This window comes from Cetorhinus maximus, chromosome 2 (genome assembly GCF_964194155.1).
Source record: "Cetorhinus maximus chromosome 2, sCetMax3.hap1.1, whole genome shotgun sequence".
Lineage (NCBI taxonomy): Eukaryota > Metazoa > Chordata > Chondrichthyes > Lamniformes > Cetorhinidae > Cetorhinus > Cetorhinus maximus.
Genome location: NC_135880.1, coordinates 202,687,550 through 202,709,734, shown reverse-complemented (window position 1 = coordinate 202,709,734; position 22,185 = coordinate 202,687,550). Strand labels below are relative to the sequence as shown.

The following is a 22,185-nucleotide window of genomic DNA, read 5'->3' as shown; positions in this document are numbered from 1 at the left end:
GAGGATGCCTCCAAGACTGTTGTACATTGATATAAATATCCTCTTCAAGGTTTTGAATAGTATGTCATTCCTTCATGTAGTTATGGAAAAGAACGAAAATGGCCTTAGTGAGATAACTGAAGGTTTGCTCATCTTCTCTAAGTCGCCTCAACATCAGAGCCAAATTTCTATTGCTGATAAGATTACTATCTGACAGAATTGTGAGAAACTGAGGGCTGAATTTTCTGGCTGACTTGCAGGTGGCAGAGCCCACACATCAGCGCTTAAAATGTCCTGCGCTGACGTCGCGCGAGTGTCTCGACATCAGCACGCGGCATCGCGATGTTTAGGTCGGCGGGCGCGCTCAGCAGCGCGACGTGCGCCTGCCATTAATTAAAGGCCTTGTTAAGGCCATTAAGTCACCAATTGTCGACGATTTTGAGGGGCCTGTGCGAACTTCGGCTCGGCGCACGGGTCCAACGGGCAGGCGGTTAAGTGATTTTTTAACAAGCCTCATCCACTGGCGGGATGAGGTTTGATTTCGGATTTAAAAAAGCTTAATAAAGTTTTTGTGTACTTCATTAACATGTCCCATCTCGTGTGACATTTTCACATGAGGTGGGACATCTAAATGATTTTTTTATTTTTCTAGTTTTTCTAGTTTTGAACTTTCACCACCTTTCAGCGATCTCCCTGAGGCAGCACTTAGCCTCAGGGAGATGTACGCTCTTTCACACGCATGCGTTAGAGAGCACACTCTCGCAGTTGGGGAATTCCCCCCCCCCCCCCGCCTGCACAGGAAACGCATAGCGCTTCCCGTCAGGTGTCACGCTGGGCGGGCCTTAATTGGCCCACCTACGTAAAATGGCAGCGGGGCCCGTTTCAGCGGCAGCGATCGGCTGCCCGCCCGCTGCCAAATCGGTCGGGCCTGCCCGCCCATCAAGGGCAAAATTCAGCCCTGAGCGTTTTCAGAGTCATTATGAGTATTAAGATGCTGAATATTTTGCAAAAATGACCAACTGTTCAAATCATGACACGGGATTTTTGTAAAACTAGGCTCTGTTGGTTTAATTTTCAGGATAGGGTTGGGAAGGTCAGGAAACCACAATATAGAAGCCACTTAAAAGCTGTTGTGGATACAGCTTAAAAATAAGAGGTCTCCCATTTAAGATGGAGATGCAGAGAAATATTTTCTCTCACAGGGCCGTTAGCCTGTGGCGTTCTCTTCCTCAAAGTGCAGAGGAGGTTGGGTCATTGAACGTTTTTAAAGCAGAGTTAGATAGATTCTTGGCTAACAAGGGAGTCAAAGGGCTTGGGAAAGCAGAGACAACAATCAGATCAGCCCTGATCTTATTAAATGGCAGAGCAGGATCAAGGGTCTGAATGGCCTATTCCTGCCCCTAATTCGTATGTTCATATGTTCGTAACTGGTTGTCTGACTTCTAATGACATCCGTGTTACATAATACCATTTTTACCCCAATTAACTCCTGGGGGATGCAAAAATCAAGTTCAATGTCACCTTCAATTCTCTATTAATTGAACTCATTTAGGTTTGAGATGACTATCAGTTCTTTTGGATTTTTTTAAACGATGGAGCTTTACATTTCGTACATATACGCTGTCAGATTTGGAGGTATATACAAAATTTTTCGAAGAGCTTCCATTTTTGAAAGCACTCCCCAGCACTAAATCTGCTATGACCCACGCCGCAGAAAAGGCCCTTGCAATTTTTAAGAAAACAGTTTGCTTCCAGTCAACATTCTGGTAGAAAACAGCGGTTCTCAGATCAGCTACATTTCTTACCACAGTGTCATTAACTAGGTAGCCTTTAGAATCATTTTTCAGATAACATGATACAGAGGATTATTTTGATTGTTGACAGAACAATTTGCAGTATAAGGTTCAATACTGCCCAGTATTGGATTGAATCCAATATTTGGTGCCAATATTTTTACTTTTAGATGTTGTTAGTGTTGATTGGAGTCATTGGCCCAGATTTTTTTAACGTTGGTAAAACTGTCAGCATTCACCATCATTACTCCTCTGAAACTGACAGCAAATTCTGGAGTTCACACTTAAACAGGGAAATCCAGAGGTTGCTGTCATTGATTCTATGCTCCTCCACAGAATGCACTATTGAGATCCCCTCAGTTTGCAATCAGTTCAAAACTACTGAACTGGTGAGAACTTGCCCTTTTAAGCTATTAGTCTTGCTGAAAAACCCTTGAAAAAGTTACACCTTGTTGCATGAGGTGTAATTGGGTTTTTAATGCTGCACTATCTTCATAATTACTGATGAACAGCCTCAAAGGCCCTGAATTTCTATTTGTGGAATGTCAAAATTCTCCAGTATGTTAAAAAAACATATTTTCTAAAATCCCTTTATTAATAAAGTGTATTAATAATATTTTAGCTTCTGCCTTAATCCCATGCGAATGTCCCAAACATTTATTTCACTGCTTGTAAAATGTAATAACATGAAGAATAATCAGTTCATTTTACTTGCTGTCAGTGAGAATAGATAGAAACATTCATAGAAAATAGGAGCAGGAGTAGGCCATTCGGCTCTTCGAGCTTGCTCCACCATTCATTATGATCATGGCTGATCATCCAACTCAATAGCCTTTAGAAATACTTCAATGTGTTTGGCTGCTTGCCCAGCTTGATGAGATTACTGTTGTTGGACATGTAGAAATCCTGTTCTTTGGTGACAGGTTCAAACTAACACCAGGAAAAGGGAAATCCATGCCACACGGCCATTACATTTTTGTGGGTGGTTTTCTTTGAGGTCAGCAGTGAGCATTGCTGCAAAATCCAGTCCAATGTATGATGAACATGAGCCTGAGAGTGACCTTTTGTTTCCACCATTCCTGCTGTGTAGGTGGGAGTTCTGGTAGTGCCATGTGTGGAGCTGTGAGCGTGGCAAAAGATCTGAAAGAAGGGCAGCGCTGTGTTGTGATCCTCTCAGACTCCATCCGAAATTACATGTAAGTCAGAAAGCAGCACTGTAATGATTAACCCATCATACCTTTTATGCCTAACACAGGAACACTCGTAATGTACCTGCCCTTTACGTAAAGGCCTTGGTTGAACCTCTGTTGATTTTAGGATAGGAATTTAGTGGAATTTAATGTTGTTCCTTTTCCTATTCTAACTGGTGAGCAAAAAACCAAACAGAATGCATGTATCCCATGAAAAATGAATGTTTCTTTAAAATTATTCATCCTATCAGGATAACTTTCACACTTTTGAGTTCCCAGTCTTGAGGAACACAAGTTGAGTGCAAAAGATGGACCTATACATATTCTGCCAGATTTAAATTACTCCTCTGTGCCCAATCTTTGTTATTTGCTCCCAGCATTAGCTACTCTGTCCCAGGAATGAAACAGCAGGAACCCCTACATTTTCTCACCACTCTCTGTAGAGGGTTGCCTGACCAATAGTTGTTCAAGGGACCTGATTGTATTTACATTGTCCAATGTGTAGGGAGGCATGAGCGCAGAATTATCACCACTCCACTGAGTTTAATTTCAGCTTGGGTAGCTAACTGTCCTGGAATGCCCTGGAGTCACCAGGAATTAAAGATTAATCTCCTAGACACCGATAAAAGGATACCAGTAGATTTTCTAATAATCCATCCGTTGCATTCAAGGCATTGCTGGTCCCTTTGCATTCCTGAAAGTGTATAGCACTTTTCTATACAATCCATGATTTTGCATCAGTAAGCTACAGACTGAGCTGGCGTCCTGTAACAATCGCTGACCCACAGTGAAGGGGTGGAACTTCTTGAGTTCTTATCAATGCTCTGTTTACCCACCGTCACCCTTCGCGGCAGGTCAAGGCTGCATGATTGCCCAATGGAGGCGAACCTATCCTGCTATATGTTGACCAGTCGAATCAGGTCCTCCATGACACAGTTCCATATGTTGCAGATTTTACCAGTGACTTTCTCCCAAATTTTCCCACTCCCATCAATTGTGGGAAGTCACATAAAGTCATCTGATACATCCAATCTGAATTGCCAACCTTAATTTCAACTCAATAAGAAATAACATTAATGAAACCAAAGGTGTATAATGGAAAGACTTTGGTGGTGGTGTGTTACAGATCACTCAGGGAGTCTAAATTGCTGTGGCAACATGCACTTTTTACGTGCATGTTGTAGTCTGGAGCTTTGAATTGTGATGGTAGAGACTCCAGCTTTCATTCCATCACATTGTTGTCCAGGAATCTTTCCCACTCTTACACCCTGCCATTGGCGTGTGTTGGAAGGATTTGATACTCAACCTGTTTGGCGGCATTATGAATGCAGGGAAGTTTTTCAGGGCTGATAAAGATATTTCAATTAGAAGCTTAGACAAAATTATTGAAATTTAGGAAGCTTTTTGACACCATTATACCCTGTGCACCAATAACAGCCATTGAAAAAAATCATCCAGCATTGAGCTTTCTTTATGCTTGAATTTCTGAAAATTAACTGAATACTTCTGTTCATTTGTTCTTTAACCTGCACTGACATAGGTCAAAATTTCTTAGTGACAATTGGATGGAAGAGAAAGGATTTCTGCAAGCAGACTGTGACCAAGAAAGGTACAGATCAAAGTTAGCTGATTGGTCCTCCAATGTGCTGAGGTATTAATAACCAAAAAAGTATCTGTCTTATTTATCAGGTAATGATTTTAAAGAGATTTTCACACACAGGCACAAGTAAATTTCTCAGAAAGCTACAACTCCACTGTAAAATTATAGATAAATTATTTTAATAGTTATTTGGTAGTACAGAACTTGAATACTGCTAAAAAAAAAGAGACATGTTGAAGTTTTTCATCTTGCGCTCGTCAGGACACTTCGCAAGAACACCAATATAAGGGGAAAACAATAATTTATAGTGTATGAGTCAGTATTGCTAATCTTGCAAAGTGTCCTGATGAGTACAAGGTGAAAAGCTTCGACATGTCTCTTTTTTTCAGCAATTATTTCAATGGCCAAACTGAATAAAATATCTGTAACTTTACCAGTTATGCTGCAACTCAGGCTTCCAAATGTATGTGTTCCAGTGTTGTGGCCAGTGTATCAAAAAAAGGAGTAACAATGGTTGCTAAACATTTGAAATGTGGGCATTTTAGTCTTATAAAATTGAGGAAAGTCATATGACCCAACTAAAAGCTTCATATTTATGACCACCAAGAAGAAGCCAAGAGACTACCAGAATGATAATTGAAGTGGCAGGGAGTGTTGCTGTACGTCATCTCAACTCTTTTGTTAATTGAATTGATTTGTGGTTTATTTTGGGTTTTGTAGCTGGCGGAATGTACCGATCAATCAGGTGAAGTTTCCCCCAGCTCTGACTGTCCTTCCAACAATCACCTGCCAGGACATCATCCAGATTCTCAAAGCGAATTGCATCGACAATACAGTGGTTGTTGACTCCAGTGGGTAGGTACTGTCCCAAGTATTTATGGTGAAACTGGGAATTTTATACCAAGGAATAATTAATTGCATAACATACATAGGTAAAGGATATTCAATGTGGATATGGAATTCACAAGTAAATGGGAAAAAAAATCTATCATTCATTCCCTAATATCATCTGCAACTATTTACACCATCATGTCTTGTGTATGACAAGAATTTTTAAATCTTTTATGAAATGGAATCCGTCAATAAGAAAGGTGATTGGGAGCATGCAGAGTGCTTAATAAGTCATTTGAGTTGCTTTTCAATCTGTGCAGACTGGTCACTAACCTAGAACAGCATTTACTGTTGGGTCAGAAGAAAATTCATTGAAAAATCAAATTCCAAACAGAAACTGTTGAAGTTGCAATGATACTTCACTACAAAATGTTAAATAATTTTTCTTTCTTTGAAAAAAAACTTTGTTGCAAGTATTTACATAACTGAGTTGGTTAATTATATTTAAATTATATAAAATACCCACATGATTTAAACATAATAGCAGATATTTCGTGGCAGTATTTACAGTTAGTCTGCTGCGTGGGGCTCATTTTAACTATTTCTACAATGAACAAAATGGGTGGCCATGGGTTGGTGGCCCCCAGTGACTTGAGTGGAAAGGAAAATCCGGCATCAGGATGTTTCACTAGGTTAAGGCACAAACGTAAGTTGCTTTTGCTATTCTTCAATGTTTAGTTGCAAATTTAGCCTGCCCCTGTTTGATCTTTTATCAGGTAGTAAACTCATGCTGGGATTTACAACCATTTGTGAATGTCAGGTTCCATGTCACTCACTGGCTTCCTTTCTCCCTTCCTATTTAAGATTGTTTAGCATCTATAATTGACAATGATATATGGACTGCAATGCCTTTACTTATTACATATACTGTTTTAAATATATTAACAGATATTCCATGGTGAAAATTATGTGTGGGAAAAAACTCTGCACTTCTGAGCAATTGTTAACATGACTTGATGATTTTGCCTACTATCTTCAATCAATCCGAGCTAATTACAATTGCAGACTGTTGAATGTTGTCTCCCCAGTCTGTGCAAAGCTTTCTTATCACATAGCTTGCAGGACTGGAGACAAAATTAAAGTCTTCAGCACATATTCTAAATATGAGCAATTGAGTTTGATGTTGGTTTTTAACTTTGCAAAGACATAGAGCAATGCTCATTTGATTCATCCAAGATGTCTGTTATACCACTGATATGAAATGGTACACTGGTTGATTCGGAACATAGCAGCTACACCCAATTGTGCTTGCCAATTCCAGTGTTTTAATTCTAACCACAGAGCACAATGAGAGCCAATTGGAAGTCAGCTTTAACATTCTCAGTAGTTCCACAGAGTGACTTTATACAACAAAATTATTTCTGAAATATACAAGCTGTTGCAGACAGCTTAATACCATTATTGATATTTTGACAGTCGTGCAATTGGGTAATTATTGTTTTTTTATTTTGTCTGCAGCATAATCCTGGGTTTAGTCACTCTAGGAAATGTTATGTCATCAATTAACGAAGTGAAACTGCAGCTCACTGACCCAGTGTCTAAAATCATTTACCAACAATTCAAAAAGGTAGGGGATTCTCTTTATAAGTCAGGTGTGCAGTTTGTGAGATTGCAACTGTATTGACTTAACCTGACAGTATATTTAGGAAATCAGTGTACCTTCTGAAATAATTATTAGCTACAGTCTTAATGCTGATTTACCTAACACTTGGCATGGTTAGAAAATGAAATTAGGATTTAAAACTTGACATAATTGTGAAATTTGTTCCTTAAAAAAATATTAAGGCAGCCTCAATTTAAGGCTCTTCAATGAAAAGGTATTGCTTGAATGACAACATAAGAGAGTCTAACCCTTTACCTGAGACACTCTAGTTTCTCTTTGTACATTAGGATATTGTTATGATCCAGACAGGAACTATTAACATTTAAAGAGAAATCCAGACACCCCATAATTAACTGACAGAGCTCTGCCAGAAGATTTCACATTTCTAAATAAAAACAAACGTTATTGAATTTAAGGATTAAACAAAGCAGTCATTATTAACCTAACATTTTATAATTATTTATGCTATGAACTCAGTTCTACTTTTTACTTTCCCCCAAAAATTCCCTTATACGTTAGAAGAATCTTGAAGGTTCATTCACTTCTGTAGGGACCAACTCAAAAGTTTGCCACAGCTTCCCGGGAAGTCACTTTCATTTCTCTTCAGTGTTCCAGCTATTCCCCAAGGTGTGAAATTTCATGGCGATCCTTCCATTTGCTTTTGGCTAAGGATTCCTCCAAATTCTCTTCAGAACCTCTTGATAGTGGATTTCTCAACTCCTTGGTTAGTGGTTTAAACATTAGGAACACCCTTGGTAACTAATGGCCCTTTTTGCTCCTACAACATCTGCACAGTTGCTGGTCCAACAGCTGATTCCCAGGTCCTAGCAGATGTTTTATCTCTGCCTGTTCCAAGCTGACTGACCAAGCTGATTACTTCAAAGCTAACTGAAAACTGCCTTGTGCTACCAGACTCTGTAAGGACCACTGTTGATTTCTTCTCTAGCTTCAAGCTAGGCAAATCTTCCAGCTTATTTTCTCCCCATGAATTCCAAGCTGAGCACGAGTCTCACCTGCATTCCACACAATGAATGATGAAGTTAGTATTTTCTCTGCTTAAGGTGCAGGCCTGACTAACATTTATTTCCTTTGGCTCTTCCAACTCAGTGAGTTGCAGTGTACACCAAAACTAAAACTGCAACTGCCTGCTTTCTCAGCAAACACACAGACAACTTGAACAAAAGAACCTACTTTCCCCACACCCCATCCCTATGAATACATGGCATACTTTGGGGTGGTCTCAAACAGAAATGTAAACAAATTATTTTACCTTGAACAAAACTTTTTGATTCTGTAACCCATATGAATAATTTGTATTACTAATGGATGTAACTACCCTCTCTCCAGACTCTCTTGTTCCATTAAGAGATGGGTGACCAATGTTTAAACATTTTTTCACTATCAGCTCTAACCTTGTAAGATAAATATAGACTACCTTTTAAGTGTACTAAACCCAGGCTTGTTTGAGTTGCATTTATATCAGATTTGGTTTTACTAGTTTCTCAATCAGATGTCTCCATTCATCCTTCCTATAACTAAAAGCTACATTCTAAAACATGATTATTAAACTAGATTTTTGCAACAGTACTTTAAACAGTTAATGATATTGCATCAATATCAGGATGGTTATCTGCCATGTTACAATATGTTTACACAAAAATCACTGACAGCCCAAACATAACTAATTTTTTTCTCTAATATCAAGTGGCTGCACTAGATAGGCCATTGAGGGATTGCATAGGTGAAACCTCATAGGCACTTGAGGTGCCAGTGCAGCACTGTGACCATACACCATTATTTGTGTTTTAAAATAATTTCTCCTATTTGAACACCAGGCGGAGCAACAGTGTTTTGGGAAAATTATGCTGCTGTGTTCTTCATATTAGTCTGTAATATTTAAAAATATTTATTGCATCTCTTTCCTACCTTGAGATGTACTCCTGCAACTGTGACACTGTAACCCATGAGAGGGCTAGCCCTCAGAGAAGGCTGGCACTCTAAGGCTCATGTTACAGTAACAAAATCACTCCTGATATTCAAATGCCTTTATTGTTGTAGTTTTAGAGCGTGCTACAGGAACACAATTACTGAGTTGAAAATGTTTCAAAAAGCCTGTCCTGATGTCTAAACAAATTATTGCTGAGAGAATGCTTTGACCACTTTTATTTTGTGTTTTATGTCTCTTCCAACTCAAAACATAACATTTGCTTTTTCAGATAAGTATATTTTCACTGGGTTGCTATAATGCATTCTATCTATTCTATCTTTCCTCTCATTTTTCCCTTCTCCTTACCAGCTATACAACTCAATCAGCTAATCAATGCACATTGACTTATACTCACATACTTGGGCAAAAGAATATCTTTGATGGGTATTCACTATCAATATAATTATTACTCAATGGGTTAATTTAACAGTTTCATCAGTGAAAAGTCTGCAGAAGAGTCGTACTTACAAGAAAAAATCTTCCTCATTTTAATTTTGTAATGAAGGTAGCTGACAATATTGTGACTTGTCACAACTTTAAAAGTGTAATGAATATTCCATACACTACCTCTGTTTAACTATTTGTTTTCTCTGATAGGTGAATTTAAATGGCACGCTTGGAAAAATATCTCAGGCTTTGGCGCTGAATCACTTTGTCTTAATCGTTCATGAACAAATACAATGTAAGTCATGGCTGATTTTATTCATAAACGCAGGCTATAAAGGACAGTGAATTTACCCACCAGATTGTTACTTAGGTAGTGAAGAGGGCAATCTCTTCAAACTGAGCCACGTCCAACATAGCATAGGCTATAGGTTGAACCTAGGATCTTTCAGATCATGGTGGCTCACATTTCAAATCACTCAGTTATTTACACGCCTACCTTTTGCATGGCTCTTTAATTTTTTTTTAATGCTTAAACAAAATTGACAAAATGGAACTAACTCTTCACATTTTTTACTCCTGGTTCCTATACAGGACTAATTAGATGTATAATTCCATTTTTAGAATAGCAATGCTTACTTCCATCCCTGTTCCTCATAACTCCAAGTTTATGATTGAGTGAGACTGCTAATTTACTATTGATTAATATGGGTTTATAGGCAATACTGCGCTGTGAATTCACCATGCCAATTAGTCACTTGTTAAGTTCACCCATTTTTCTTTAGAACCTAGCTGGGAGAGAAGGAGAATGGATTTAAATCTTGACCCTAGAGGTGACAGATACTCAAAACCGCTGTGTGACCCATTTCCCTTCGTGGCTTCTTTATGATTCAAATGAAACTCTCAATAGCTGAACTATAGTCAAATATTGAGCAAACATTGGAGTATGAATATAGGGGGAAATGAATTCCCGAATAAGGCTTCTTTTGACCTTTCCATTAATTCAGCATCAGTTGTAATTTACTAACCTATAACTGGCTCTCATTTATGCTACAGTATCATTTTGTTCTGTTTGATAAATATTTGGGAAGACAATGGCATATTGATAATGTCACTAGAGCAGTAATCCAGAGGCCCAGGCTAATGCTCTGGGAACACGAGTTCAAATCCCACCACAGCAACTGGTGGAATTTAAATTCAGTGAATAAATTTGGAATTGAAAATTAGTCCCAGTAATGGTGATCATTAAGAAGGATCAATTGTTGTAAAAATCCACCTGGTTTATGAATATCCTTTAGGGAAGGAAATCTGCTGTCCATTACCTGACCTGGTCTAATCCTGCAGCAATGTGGTTTGACCTCTGAAATTGTTCTCTCAACTCATGCCCACATGTCTGTCCTTGGCCTGCTGCAATGTTCCAGTGAAGCTCAACGCAAACTGGAGGAACAGCACCTCATCTTCCGACTAGGCACTTTACAGCCTTCTGGACTTAATATTGAGTTCAACAATTTCAGATCATGACCTTTCTCCTCCATCCCCACCCCCTTTCCGATCCCCCTTTTTCTAATAATTTATAGCTTATAAAAATATATAATTTTCTTTTCCCACCTATTTTTAAATTTATTTTGATCTATTGTTTTATCTCCACCTTTTAGCCCATTTCAATCCCTTCCCCCCACCCCACCCCACCCCCACTAGGGCCATCTGCCACTAGCTTGTCTTGCTTGCTACTCATAATGTCCCCATTGGCACATTCCTTAGATAATATCACCACCGTCAACACCCCTTTGTCCTTTTGTCTATGACATTTTTGGCAATCTCTTCTTTGCCTCTCCCTATCACTGGCCCCCTATCCTGCTCTACCTGTCCCACACCCCTCTACCAGCTTATATTTCACCTAATTTCTCTATTTCCTTGATTCTGATGAAGAGTCATACGGACTCGAAATGTCAACTTTATTCCTCTTCGCAGATGCTGTCAGGCCTGCTGAGTTTTTCCAGGTATTTTTGTTTTTGTGACCTAAACAACATTTATTTTTTCCCTTTGTGTTTTAGATGTCAACAGTGGTGAATGTGGAAAGAGAGAAACAGTGCATAGCGTGGTAACATTTAACGACCTAATAACCTTTATTACAGCCAAGAGGAAAATGATGGGAACAGCAGAAAAAAAATCAAGCCACAGATTTTAAAAACTGATAAGAGCATCAATGGCATCAGCGATTTTCTGGATGTTATGCATAATTCAGGTTATTGATGTTTGTATGAACCCAAATTGTGTTTCTGTATGAAATGGTTGCACATTTGTTTCCATGTTATCAGCACATCCAGCATATCACAATTTGAACCCATCATAACTAATAAAAGTTCTTCAGAATCTAAGAGTTCAATAGAGTCGTAGCGCGGAATTGTTCATAAATGAGACTAAGGGCGGAATCGACCCAGATTTGCACGAAGTCCAGTAACAGGCGTGACAGCAGGTTTTTATTCCGTTTCGTCCCAAACCTGCCACATTATTTATGCACTCCTGGGAAACACCGTTTCGGTGGTGGGCTTCATCGTGCCAGGCACCATATTTAAAGACCAGCCGCAAGGACTCATCTCAGTGCTTCCAGACCACACCGCTGCAGAGAAGACATGGCCCTGAAAGGCAATAAAGAATGCAGCCCCTCGCTTCAGCGACGTGTTTCTGGAACGCCTTTTGTTCGCAGTGGAGTCCCGCTGGGATGTCCTATACCCCCACTCTGGCCGCAGGATGGGCAGCGGCGACACCAATCAGGCTTGGGAGGGGGTGGCAGCAGTGGTCAGTGCCAATGCCCTTCAAAATAGGACAGCCACTCAGTGCCGCAAAAGGATAAATGATCTCCTTTCCGCCAGGGTAAGTCACTCTTCTCATCACTCTCAACTCACACACTCACAAATCTATCACACATCCACAGGGCACTCATTCACCGCCAGTTCAAGAGACATCACAATTCACTCTCGCAAGCACACCTTCATTGTCCTCATCCAGTCCATGGGACCACTCACCACCCACACAGGCCAGGCATACTTATCATCCAGCCTGTCAGGCATCCTGCTTATATTCTCTCCATCTCTATTCATGCAGGACAAGCTGGCACACAACAACAGGGAGAGTTTGCAGACACCAGTGGAGGAATGCTCAACATCAAGGTCCTCACAGACTTTGAAAACAGTGCCATCCAGCCAGCCGGTGACAACCTGGACCGGTCCTGTGCTGACGCTGAGGCTGGAGGTGCTCTACCTCCAGCAATGCAACATCCATCAGACAACCTGTGAGCAATGCGTCGTGTTTCATAGGCCACTGCCATGCACTAATTATCTCCCCCTGCTTCAACAGGCACATCTGGGCTATGGCCAAGAGAGGCCATGACCTAGGGCCTCCAGCCAAGCCCTGAAGACATTGCAGAAGAGGAATCTCAAGGCACCCTTCAAGTCCCATCACAGCGCTCACCCACACCCTCCACCACCGCAGAGACACACACCTCGGTGGGACCTAGCTTTAGAATAGCCTCAGGATCACAATCTGTTGAGCACATCTCACCATCTCATCCACAGCAGGCGGTGGCAGGGACTTCCTAGGTGTCCAGCACTTGGAGGACACACTTGGTCATGTCACAGTTGTTGGACCTGCAAAAGCAAGCTAGGGAGCATCAGCTGCACTCTTCAGATTGTAAGGCATGACTGAGGAGTCCATCTGCCTTCAGACTGAGGTGATAGAGCTGGCATGCCAATGCACTGAGGTCAACACTGGTAGTATGGCGGCCGCAATGGAGACCTTGGTTCAGGACATCACTCCTGCACTGCTGCACAGACTCAACTCGTTCGCTGGGGCCATAGAAGGCCTCCAACAGTGTGTATGTGAGAGGGGTGCAGGGCAGCCCGATCTCACTCCAGCTACCCCTTCTCCTCAAGGAGTCAGCCTGGGGCCCTTGGGCACCCATAGGGAGGAGGATCAGCAGGTGCACACCCCAGGGCCATCCACCTAGGTGACTCTGAGAGTGTCCAGCCCATCCAAATCCCCTCTTCCTGTGACCTCAGCAGCTCCAGCTCCACAGGCCAAGTAGGGTGCCACTGCCACACATCAGGACCCCGAAAGCAGGCCGGACACCTCCAGGTCTTGGCTCTCCAGAGGACGCCTGCCAAGGTCAACACAGGACATTGCAGTCAGCAGGCTGGCTCCACCTCCACTGTGGATGTAGGTGGAGCACCAAGATATAGCGGCAGCTTTGGAAAGTGAAGGAGAATTAGTTGCACAGCTGGGCACGGGCGTTAATCACTTATACATAATGTTCACTATTGTCAATAAACTCCAAGAATGTCTCCCTGCCTATGGCTCCTTGTTCTGATGAGCAGTGTTCTTGTCACTTAGATGTGAAACCTTTCTGCACAAGATAAAGGCAGGTGTCTCAGTCCAGGGCCTCTTCCCTGTGCTTTGTGCAGCCTTCAGACCACAGTGATGGTCCAGCCTCACACTCCCTGGAAATATTACTGATGCCTGCACCTTGGCAGTGCTTGTCATTGCTGCCAGAATGTCGTGGGCAGGCGCCACAGAATTCGCTCATTCTCTCTGTGTGCTCTTAGCACCTTTAAGGAGGGGCTGGCCCCCATCTCTTCAATACCTGTGACTATTGATGCTGTGCTCCTGAAGGGCTCGGGTGCTGAAGGCGGACAAAGGATCAGATGCTTCCAAAGTTTCATGGCTGCATCTCTATGAGATGACCCAGATCACAGAGCACAAGTGAGCTGCCCTCGGCCAGACAGGAGTCAGACATTCTCAGAGGGTTTGTGAAGACCTATGGAGTGGCCTCACTTCTTGTCATCATTATCCTCCTGCAATTGAGTGACTATTAGGGTCTCCACTGTGCCTCCACGCTGCCATAAGACAGACGGGAGTCAAATGTTCGCAGGTGCAATGTGAGGATCTATGGGGTCACCTCACTGCATGTCGTCATCATCCTCCACAAATCTAGCAGCTATGAGGGCCTCCTGAGCGTGCCTGCCTCATCTGGCCAGTGTGAGGGCCTCATCTCCGTCATCGTCTTCTCCGAGGACCTTCTCACCCTCATCTATGTCGGTGTTCTCCTCATCAGAGGAGACATGCAGCTCCCCCTTCTCCTCAGCCAGCTCGTCTCCCCATTGTAGCGCCAGGTTTTAAAGGGCACAGCAGACAATGACGATGCGTGACAACCTCTGAGGACTGTATTGCTGGCTTCCACCAGACTGGTCCAGGCACCGGACCCTCACCTTCAGCATCCCGATTATAGCATCGCTCTGCTGCAGTCTGAGGCCGCCACACGGGTGTCATCAGCCACGACCTCTGCGGGTAGCCCTTGTCCCCGAGGAGCCAACCCTGCAGCCTCTGTGGACACTGGAAAGCTTCAGGGATTTGTGACTGACGGAGGATTTAGGAGTTGTGCACACCTCCTAGAAACTTTGCACACTCTGCAGGATGTGTTTCTGGTGGTCGCACACCAGCTGCACATTCAGCAAATGGAATGCCTTGTGGTTGATCTAGTCACCATGAGTTGTGACGGAGATCTGAGCATCCCATGAGTGCAGTCGATCGCATGCTGAACCTGTGGGAAATCCAAGATCTGGGCGAATCCTATCGCTCTTGCATCCTGGCTGTCCTGATCCCGGGCGAAATGCACAAGGTTGTGTGCCCTCGCAAAGATGGCATCCTTTAATTCATGGTTGCATTTGTGGGTGGAGGCTTGTGATATCCCACAGAGTCACCTGTGGAGCCCTGAAAGGAGACACTGGCATAAAAATTGAGCGCCGCTGTCACTTTCATGGTCACTGGCAGTGGATACCCTGCATGTCCCCATGGCGCCAAATCCTGTAGTAGCTGGCAGATGTGAGCGACCAGTTCCCTAGACATGTGCAGTCTTCAGTGACACTGGCTCTTAGTCATCTGCAGGAATGACAGGCAGTGTCTATAGACCCTGGGTGTTGCTAGGCGCCGACAAGTGACGGCTTGTTGTGGCTCTTGGGTGGTGTGTGTGGGAGCCCCAGCTGCCACTTCTTCCTGAGGTTACTGCTCCTGCCTCTGTGCAGCCAGGAGCCTCAGTCACTCTCTCCTCCACCATCTTCGCTCTCTGTAGGCCATCAGGCATACAGCTAGTTCACCTGGATTCATGCTCCTGATGTAGTCCTCCTGCAGGATGAAAGAGAGAGACACGTGGTTAGCATGGGTGCACTAAGAACCTGTCCTGGTGAAGTGTGAAGGCCCCTTAACAATTCCCAGAGAGTGCTGGTCACCACTTGGATGGTCAGAGATGAGTGCGCTGCATGGCTGCCTGAAACCCCACCACGTCCACCCCAGCCCACCCGACCGATTGGCAATAGCCTTGCCCATTGGGCTGCAGGTTGTGCTCTCAGCTCAGGCTCAGGCATTCTCCTAACCTGCACTGCAAGGCTGCACTGTTAGCTTGAACCATGGGGGAAACTGATCCAAACCTGGATGCTGACTTCGCAAGGGGCTGTGATCACCTCCACCAGTGACTGCTCCATGGCAAGCTTTAGCGAGGGGATTATACAAAGTGCACACTCATCTAACTGTTCTGCAGTCACTAAAATGTTCATGACTTTGCAGTCTGTGCCAGGGCGGGGTGAGTTGGGGGTTGGGGGGTGGGGCAGTGGCGGGTGGTGGGGGGGTGTTTGAGGGAGGGGTGAGAAGTTTTGGAGCACTTGGTGACTTTGATGCCTCTGCATTGCTTGAGTGGGCAGATAAGCTAGAAGCCCAACTCCAATTATATCAATGTTGTTGCGCTTGAACTGTCTGAGTTGCCAAAAAATGGTCACTTTATACCGGTTTCCTACATGCGTGGCCACTTCCCTCGCTCACCCTAATCCCCACCCCGAATGCTTGTGCGCTATATTCACGAGCCCACATGTCGCCTCAACAGCAGAGCTGCCCTTGCCCCGCCCTCCTCACAAGTGGCCTCAATGGTAGGGCTGCCCTTAACCCCAACCCCCCCAGCGCCTCCCAAGCTTGAAGTCCAACAGGCGACCCTGGTGAGCGCTGCACAATGTCACTGTCTACTCACCTCTGAGTTCCCCTCAAAGTGCAGGCCGCCAAGTGCATGTCGCTTATGTGCTGCTGTGAAACACGTTGGCGTCTTTTCCCACTAACGTGGACGGACGATCTGGCAGGGCGGGGGGTGGGTGGGGTGAATGATTCCCGTGCGCTGGCCTAATAACGATAAGCTGATGTATTAAAATGACGTTCCTGACGTCTGATGACATGAAACGCAGCCCCCCATTGGCGGGCTGAGCGGATGATTGGGCACTGGTTTCATGCCGTTGTAAAACCAATCGCGCCATATTGTCCATTCACACCATAGAACACGCCCGATGCCAGTAGGCACAGAAAATTCTGTGCTAAGTGCGCTGGTGGACGTTTTCGGCAGTGCCTACCCCGCTGTCCGGAATGGCGGGAACTCCCCCCTCCAATTCTGTACTTGCAGCCTCATTAATTATGCAAAGGCGCGTATCAGTCCGAATCACCCGACAGGTTGGGAGTTGATTCGTGTGGCCGCCATTAGCTGGTGGGTTTGAAGGTCTGGGCGCTATATTTAAATGCAAGTCCAACACACAATCTCACTCTCTCCAGCCCACCAGAGATGTTTGACAGCCAGAAGAGGAAGGCCGAGAGCCTGAACAGGAAGGCAGCGCCCCGCTTCACCCAGCAGGCCCTCCAGGCCTTGATCGGAGGGGTGCAGGCGCACAGGCACACGCTCCATCCCAGGGACGGCTGCAGGAAGTACAGCAACCTCACCTCTCCGGCCGGGGAGGCCGTCGCGGAGCAGGTCAGCGTGGTTGGCATCTGTGCCTGAAATGCCACCCACTGCAGGAAGAGGATGAATGATCTCATCTGCTCCTCCAGGGTAAGTCATCCTTCAACTTCCTCCAATATCAAACTCTCATCTTGGCATCATGCACTCAAATGGATACTCTCTTCAGGGGTCTCACACAACCATTAGCGGGGGACACATATCAACACTCGTTCTCTCACTGAGACTTTCACATCACCACCATCCCATCTATCATGCTGCTCACACTCCATCCTCTGGTCCTTCTGGGGAGGGCTCACCACACACAGTGGACACGCACCTCACCCAACCTCTACTCCATCCCTTCTCATCATATTCCTTTCTTTTTCGTACAGGCAAAGCTGATGCACAACAGGCAGGAAAGATCGCACACCAGGGGACGGACAGCCAACATCATCACCCTCACTGAGTTTGAGTTTGCAGCTGAGCTGGTTAGGGAGGACAGGGATCGCTCCTCTGGGGAAGGGGGATTGATCTCTCCCAGCAACCTATTATAGATCACAGCTCCATCACTTCATCAAATCCTGACATTCACAGTGATTCACGTACTGTCCTATCTAGTTCATGCTCATTAACTGAAACTCTATTTTCTATTTTCTGGGCACCAGCAGATTGAGGCCCCCCCTAGCCAGTCCAGCACCAGTGCGAGCTCCCAGGCTTCATCCGAAGAGAAAGCTCCGGAAGAACCATCACGGCACCTCACACGCCCCCTCCACCAGCTCAGAGACACGCATGCTGGGAGGGGGGGCACAGATGTTGATTAGGCTCGGCCTCACTTTCTGTGGTACATCTCACTGACACATCTCCACAGCAGTCGGAGGCAGGGACAGCCCAGGTCTCCAGCACTCGGAGGGCTGCTGGAGACCAGCTACCCGCTCAGTCCGAGTCAGATGATGAGCCTCTGGAAGTGGCCGCCAAATCAATGCTGGAGATGCAACGACAAGCATCGGAACCTCAGACAGGGATTCGGCAGTTACACAGCAGATTAGAGTGAACAATGGAGGAGTCCATCCGAGACATGCAAGTACCTTGAGGTGACCATGGGAAGGTGGGCTTCCACCATGGAGACCTTGGCCCATCAGCTCCTGCCAGATATGCGCTTGGCCCTGCACTCCATGGCCACACATCTTGGTGGGCACCATCAGGGTGCAGACGACAAGGGAACGTGGCACTTTGACCACCCTCCAGGTGCACCATCTCTTGCAGGAGTCAGGGCAGGGTCCTCAGGCACCTTCGGGAGGATGAGCATCTGCCGAACACCCTGGGGGCCTCCTCTCAGGACACTCCAAGGGTGCGCAGCCTCTCACAGCCCCCTCTGCTTGTGACCCCAGCCACTCCAGCTTCTCAGGGCTGCTGAGGGTGCTTCTGCCCCTGAGCAGGTGACCATTTTCAGGCCTGGACCCTCCAGGCCTTAGGCCGCCAGAGGACATCCATCCAAGTTCATCACAGACATCAGGACGTAGCAGTCAGCTGGCTGCCTCCACCTCTGCTGCAGATGTCAGGACTGCATCCGGGCACAGGAAAGTTAAGAAAAATTGATATCACTTTTAGGTCATGGGTGCGCTAGTCATGTAAAGAAATTGCACTTTTGTTAATACATTTGATGAACATGTGAATGTTCCTGTCAACTGAAGGCATTGTGATTTTGTACTTTGGAATCCTCTTATTTCGAGGTTTAGCCTTCCTCCCACTCAGTGATAGTGTCCCACTGTGAGATTCACATTCCTGTGATGTCAACCTCAGTTGAACTAGTCCATACAGCCTTGTGTGAAGTCAGGGAAATATGTTTAAATCCTTATTGGAAATGTGGGATGTAAGCATTTCTAACCCTTCTTCCTCAAGGAACACCATTGAGTGAGGGCAGTTCGTCAGCATTGATATTCTAGCGGCATTTGTGTCTCCTCAGTGGTTGTGGCAGAAGGAAAGACACACACGGGAGGAAGAGATCCCTCGGCATGTCCACATCTTAGTCGCAGCAGTGTTCGCATCATTAGATGGCGACAAAGGCTTCAAGTCTTCTCTCGCATCACTCTTGTCCCTAAGTGGACTCTCAGTTCCCAAAGTGAGGTCACTCACAGGGCCCCATGGACCAAAGCAAAGGTCATGGCCTGGCGATTCATGAGGCCAGAACACACAAGTGTGAATGTGGGACTTGTTCTCACTGCAAGTGGGTGGACATCCTCTAAGTTAAAAGAAAATGACATTGAAGGCTAGAAGAAATGTGGCCATATTCTCTCTCTTAACTTCACTCTTCCTGGAATCTGTCAGCAACTAATGTATCACGGACATGTGTCCCATGGCTTCCTTCCTCCATGGTGCGATTGCGCTCATACTGACCCTCAGCAGCATCCTGAGGGCCTCTGGTTATTCATCCTCCGATGAGCTCTCATCCTCCCCCTGTTCATCCTCTGGCAGGGGATCACCTCTTTGCATTGCCAGATTGTGAAAGGCGCAACACACTACAATGAAGTGGGAAAACCTGTCGAGAGTGTATTGCAGTGAGCCACCTGAGCGGTCCAAGGATCTGAACTGCATTCTCAGGAGCCCTATGGTCTGCTCTATAAGGGAGCTTGGGGAGCTGTGAGCAGCGTTGTACCCCTCCTTGGAACAACTCTGAGGGTGATGCACCAATGTCAGCAGCGACACAGTGGGTACCCCTTATCCCTAAGCAGCCATCCCCGCAGATGTCATGGCCCCTCAAAAATCTCGGCACCTGGGAGTGACTCAGGATGTAGGAGTCATGGTAACTCCCAGGGTAATATGCACAAATGTGCAGTATGTACTTCTGGTGACCACACACCAGTTGTGCTTTGATGGAATGAAAGCCCTTGTGATTTATAAACATTAGGGGTTGCCGCCATGGAGCCCGTACAGGCACATGGGTGCAGCCTATTGCACCCTGTGCCCTTGGGAAGCCTGACAGGGTGGCAAAGCCGGTGAATCTCGCAGCCTGGCTATCTTCATCCAGAGCAAACCTGACATAATGGTGGACCCTCCTGTAAAGGGCATCTGTGACCTTTATGCATCAATGTGTTGTGGACTGAGAGATGCCGCACAGGCCCCCTGTTGATCCTTGGAAATCACTGGAGGCCAAAAAACTGAGTGCTGCGGTCACCTTCAAAGCCACCGGCAGGGGATACCCTCCAACTCCACGTAGTATCAGGTCTTCACAAAGAATGTCACATGTGTGATAGAGCAAAGCTCGGGACAAGTGCAGACATGCATAGCATTGCCTCTCACACATTTGTAAATAGGGGACTCTTCTCCAATAAACCCTAGGTCTGGCGAGCCACTCTGGCTGGCTGGGTCTCTTTTCCTGAGCCTCCTGTTCATGCTCTGCCTCCGCTTGATCATGTCCCTCCTGCTGGAGCAGCGCACAGAGGCATCTCTCCTTCCTTCGCCTCCTCCATTGTATTAGAGCCTTTATGAAGAGAGCATTGAGCCCTGGATCTATATGTGCTTTTGTCTTCTGTCTGAAAAGGAATGTTGAAGACATTAATGATTGAGGGGGTAAGAAAATGAAGCTCAGAAGATGACACATTTGGAGACTGTAAGGGTCCATAGTTTTTTCTGCCCTACTTGCATGGTGGCTGATGCCGCCTTGTCCCTGAGACACCAGCACACACATCGAGGTGACCAAGGTTGCATCACAGATATGCCACATATTGAGCCCTGCGTGGGATACTAAAGTTTCAGTGAGATGAGTGACCTAACCTAGCTCTGTGCTCCAATCTCTGATGTGTCATATTAATGACCAATCAGTTGCTCATGGTCAATGAGTGGATGTCCTTTGGTTCATTAGGAGTGTCAATTCCGGTGAATATGTCACAGGCTTTCATTGATGGATTGCCATGTATGACACAACTGTGCCTCCTTTATTATTGCCTGCATCCCCAAACTCTACATTCCTGTGTGTTACTCTTGAGATGCAACGGCTGTGATGTGAAGCCATTGAGTTCTGAGTAGCCCTTTAACAGGGCTAATGAAGCCATTGGCTTTCATCGCAATGAGGTCTTCCTCCTTTCTTTCTAAGCACTCCTGCTCAGCATATAATTAAAAGACCATCCTGCCCGGCACATGGAACCCCACCATATCATCCGTCCATGTTGGCGGGAAAGCAGGCCGACGTGTTTCACAACAGCACCCAGGCAACATGCACTTGCCGGCCTTCACTTTGGGGCAACTGAGGTGAATGAGCACCAGCGTTCTCCACAGCTCTCCCGTTGTTTACAGGTCTCAGGGGCGCCGAAGGGTGGGAGCAACTGGTGCCTGGACCCGCAGGCGACTGCTGAGGCCGGGGTGGGGGGGTGGAGGAAGATTTCTGGGGGCAAGTGCTGGCCAGCCTCGAAGGTGACCATTGTCAGTGGGGGGTTCAAGTGCCACCCTGGCGCTACATCCCATGCACAGGCAATCGAGGTGGGGGGCAGGGTAAGCGAGGGAAGTGGCCACGCATTAGGGGCACCTGTATAAACTGACCATTCCTCTGCAACTGAGACAGATCACGCACAGCCACAGTGATATGATTGGGGTCGGGCTCCTAACCTGCCCGCCCACGGAAGCAACATGGAGCCAAAGAGCCACCAAGCACTAGATACCTTACCCCCACACAGCGCCGCCTCTCCCCACACCACCGCCCCCCACCCCCCCCAACCCCGCCACAATCCCGGGACAGACTTCAAGTCCACCATAAATTTATTGGACCGTGGAGCAGTTGGACTGCCCACGTTGTACAATCTCCTCGCCAACACTGGCCATGTAGCAGTCACTGCTGGAGGTGCTCACAGCCCCTTACAATCTCAGCATCCTGGTCTGGATAAGTGTCCCCCATGTCGCAGGTTGACAGGGCAACTGTGCAGCGCACTCATCTCTGACCATCCGAGGGGGTGACCAGCGCTCTCCGGGA

The 22,185-nt window shown here is 45.7% G+C and overlaps 1 protein-coding gene across 1 annotated transcript in view; it reads left to right on the top strand.

Moving 5' to 3' along the window:
• Positions 1-11,615, top strand: part of LOC144689758 (cystathionine beta-synthase-like) — a 64,571-nt gene extending 52,956 nt beyond the window's left edge. Inside the window, exons 10-15 of the mRNA XM_078557140.1 lie at positions 2,863-2,968; positions 4,503-4,571; positions 5,283-5,417; positions 6,912-7,020; positions 9,641-9,725; positions 11,482-11,615. Coding sequence (XP_078413266.1) covers positions 2,863-2,968; positions 4,503-4,571; positions 5,283-5,417; positions 6,912-7,020; positions 9,641-9,725; positions 11,482-11,615 — 638 coding nt within the window. The remainder of the gene's footprint in view (positions 1-2,862; positions 2,969-4,502; positions 4,572-5,282; positions 5,418-6,911; positions 7,021-9,640; positions 9,726-11,481) is intronic.
• The last annotated feature ends 10,570 nt before the right edge of the window (positions 11,616-22,185 follow it).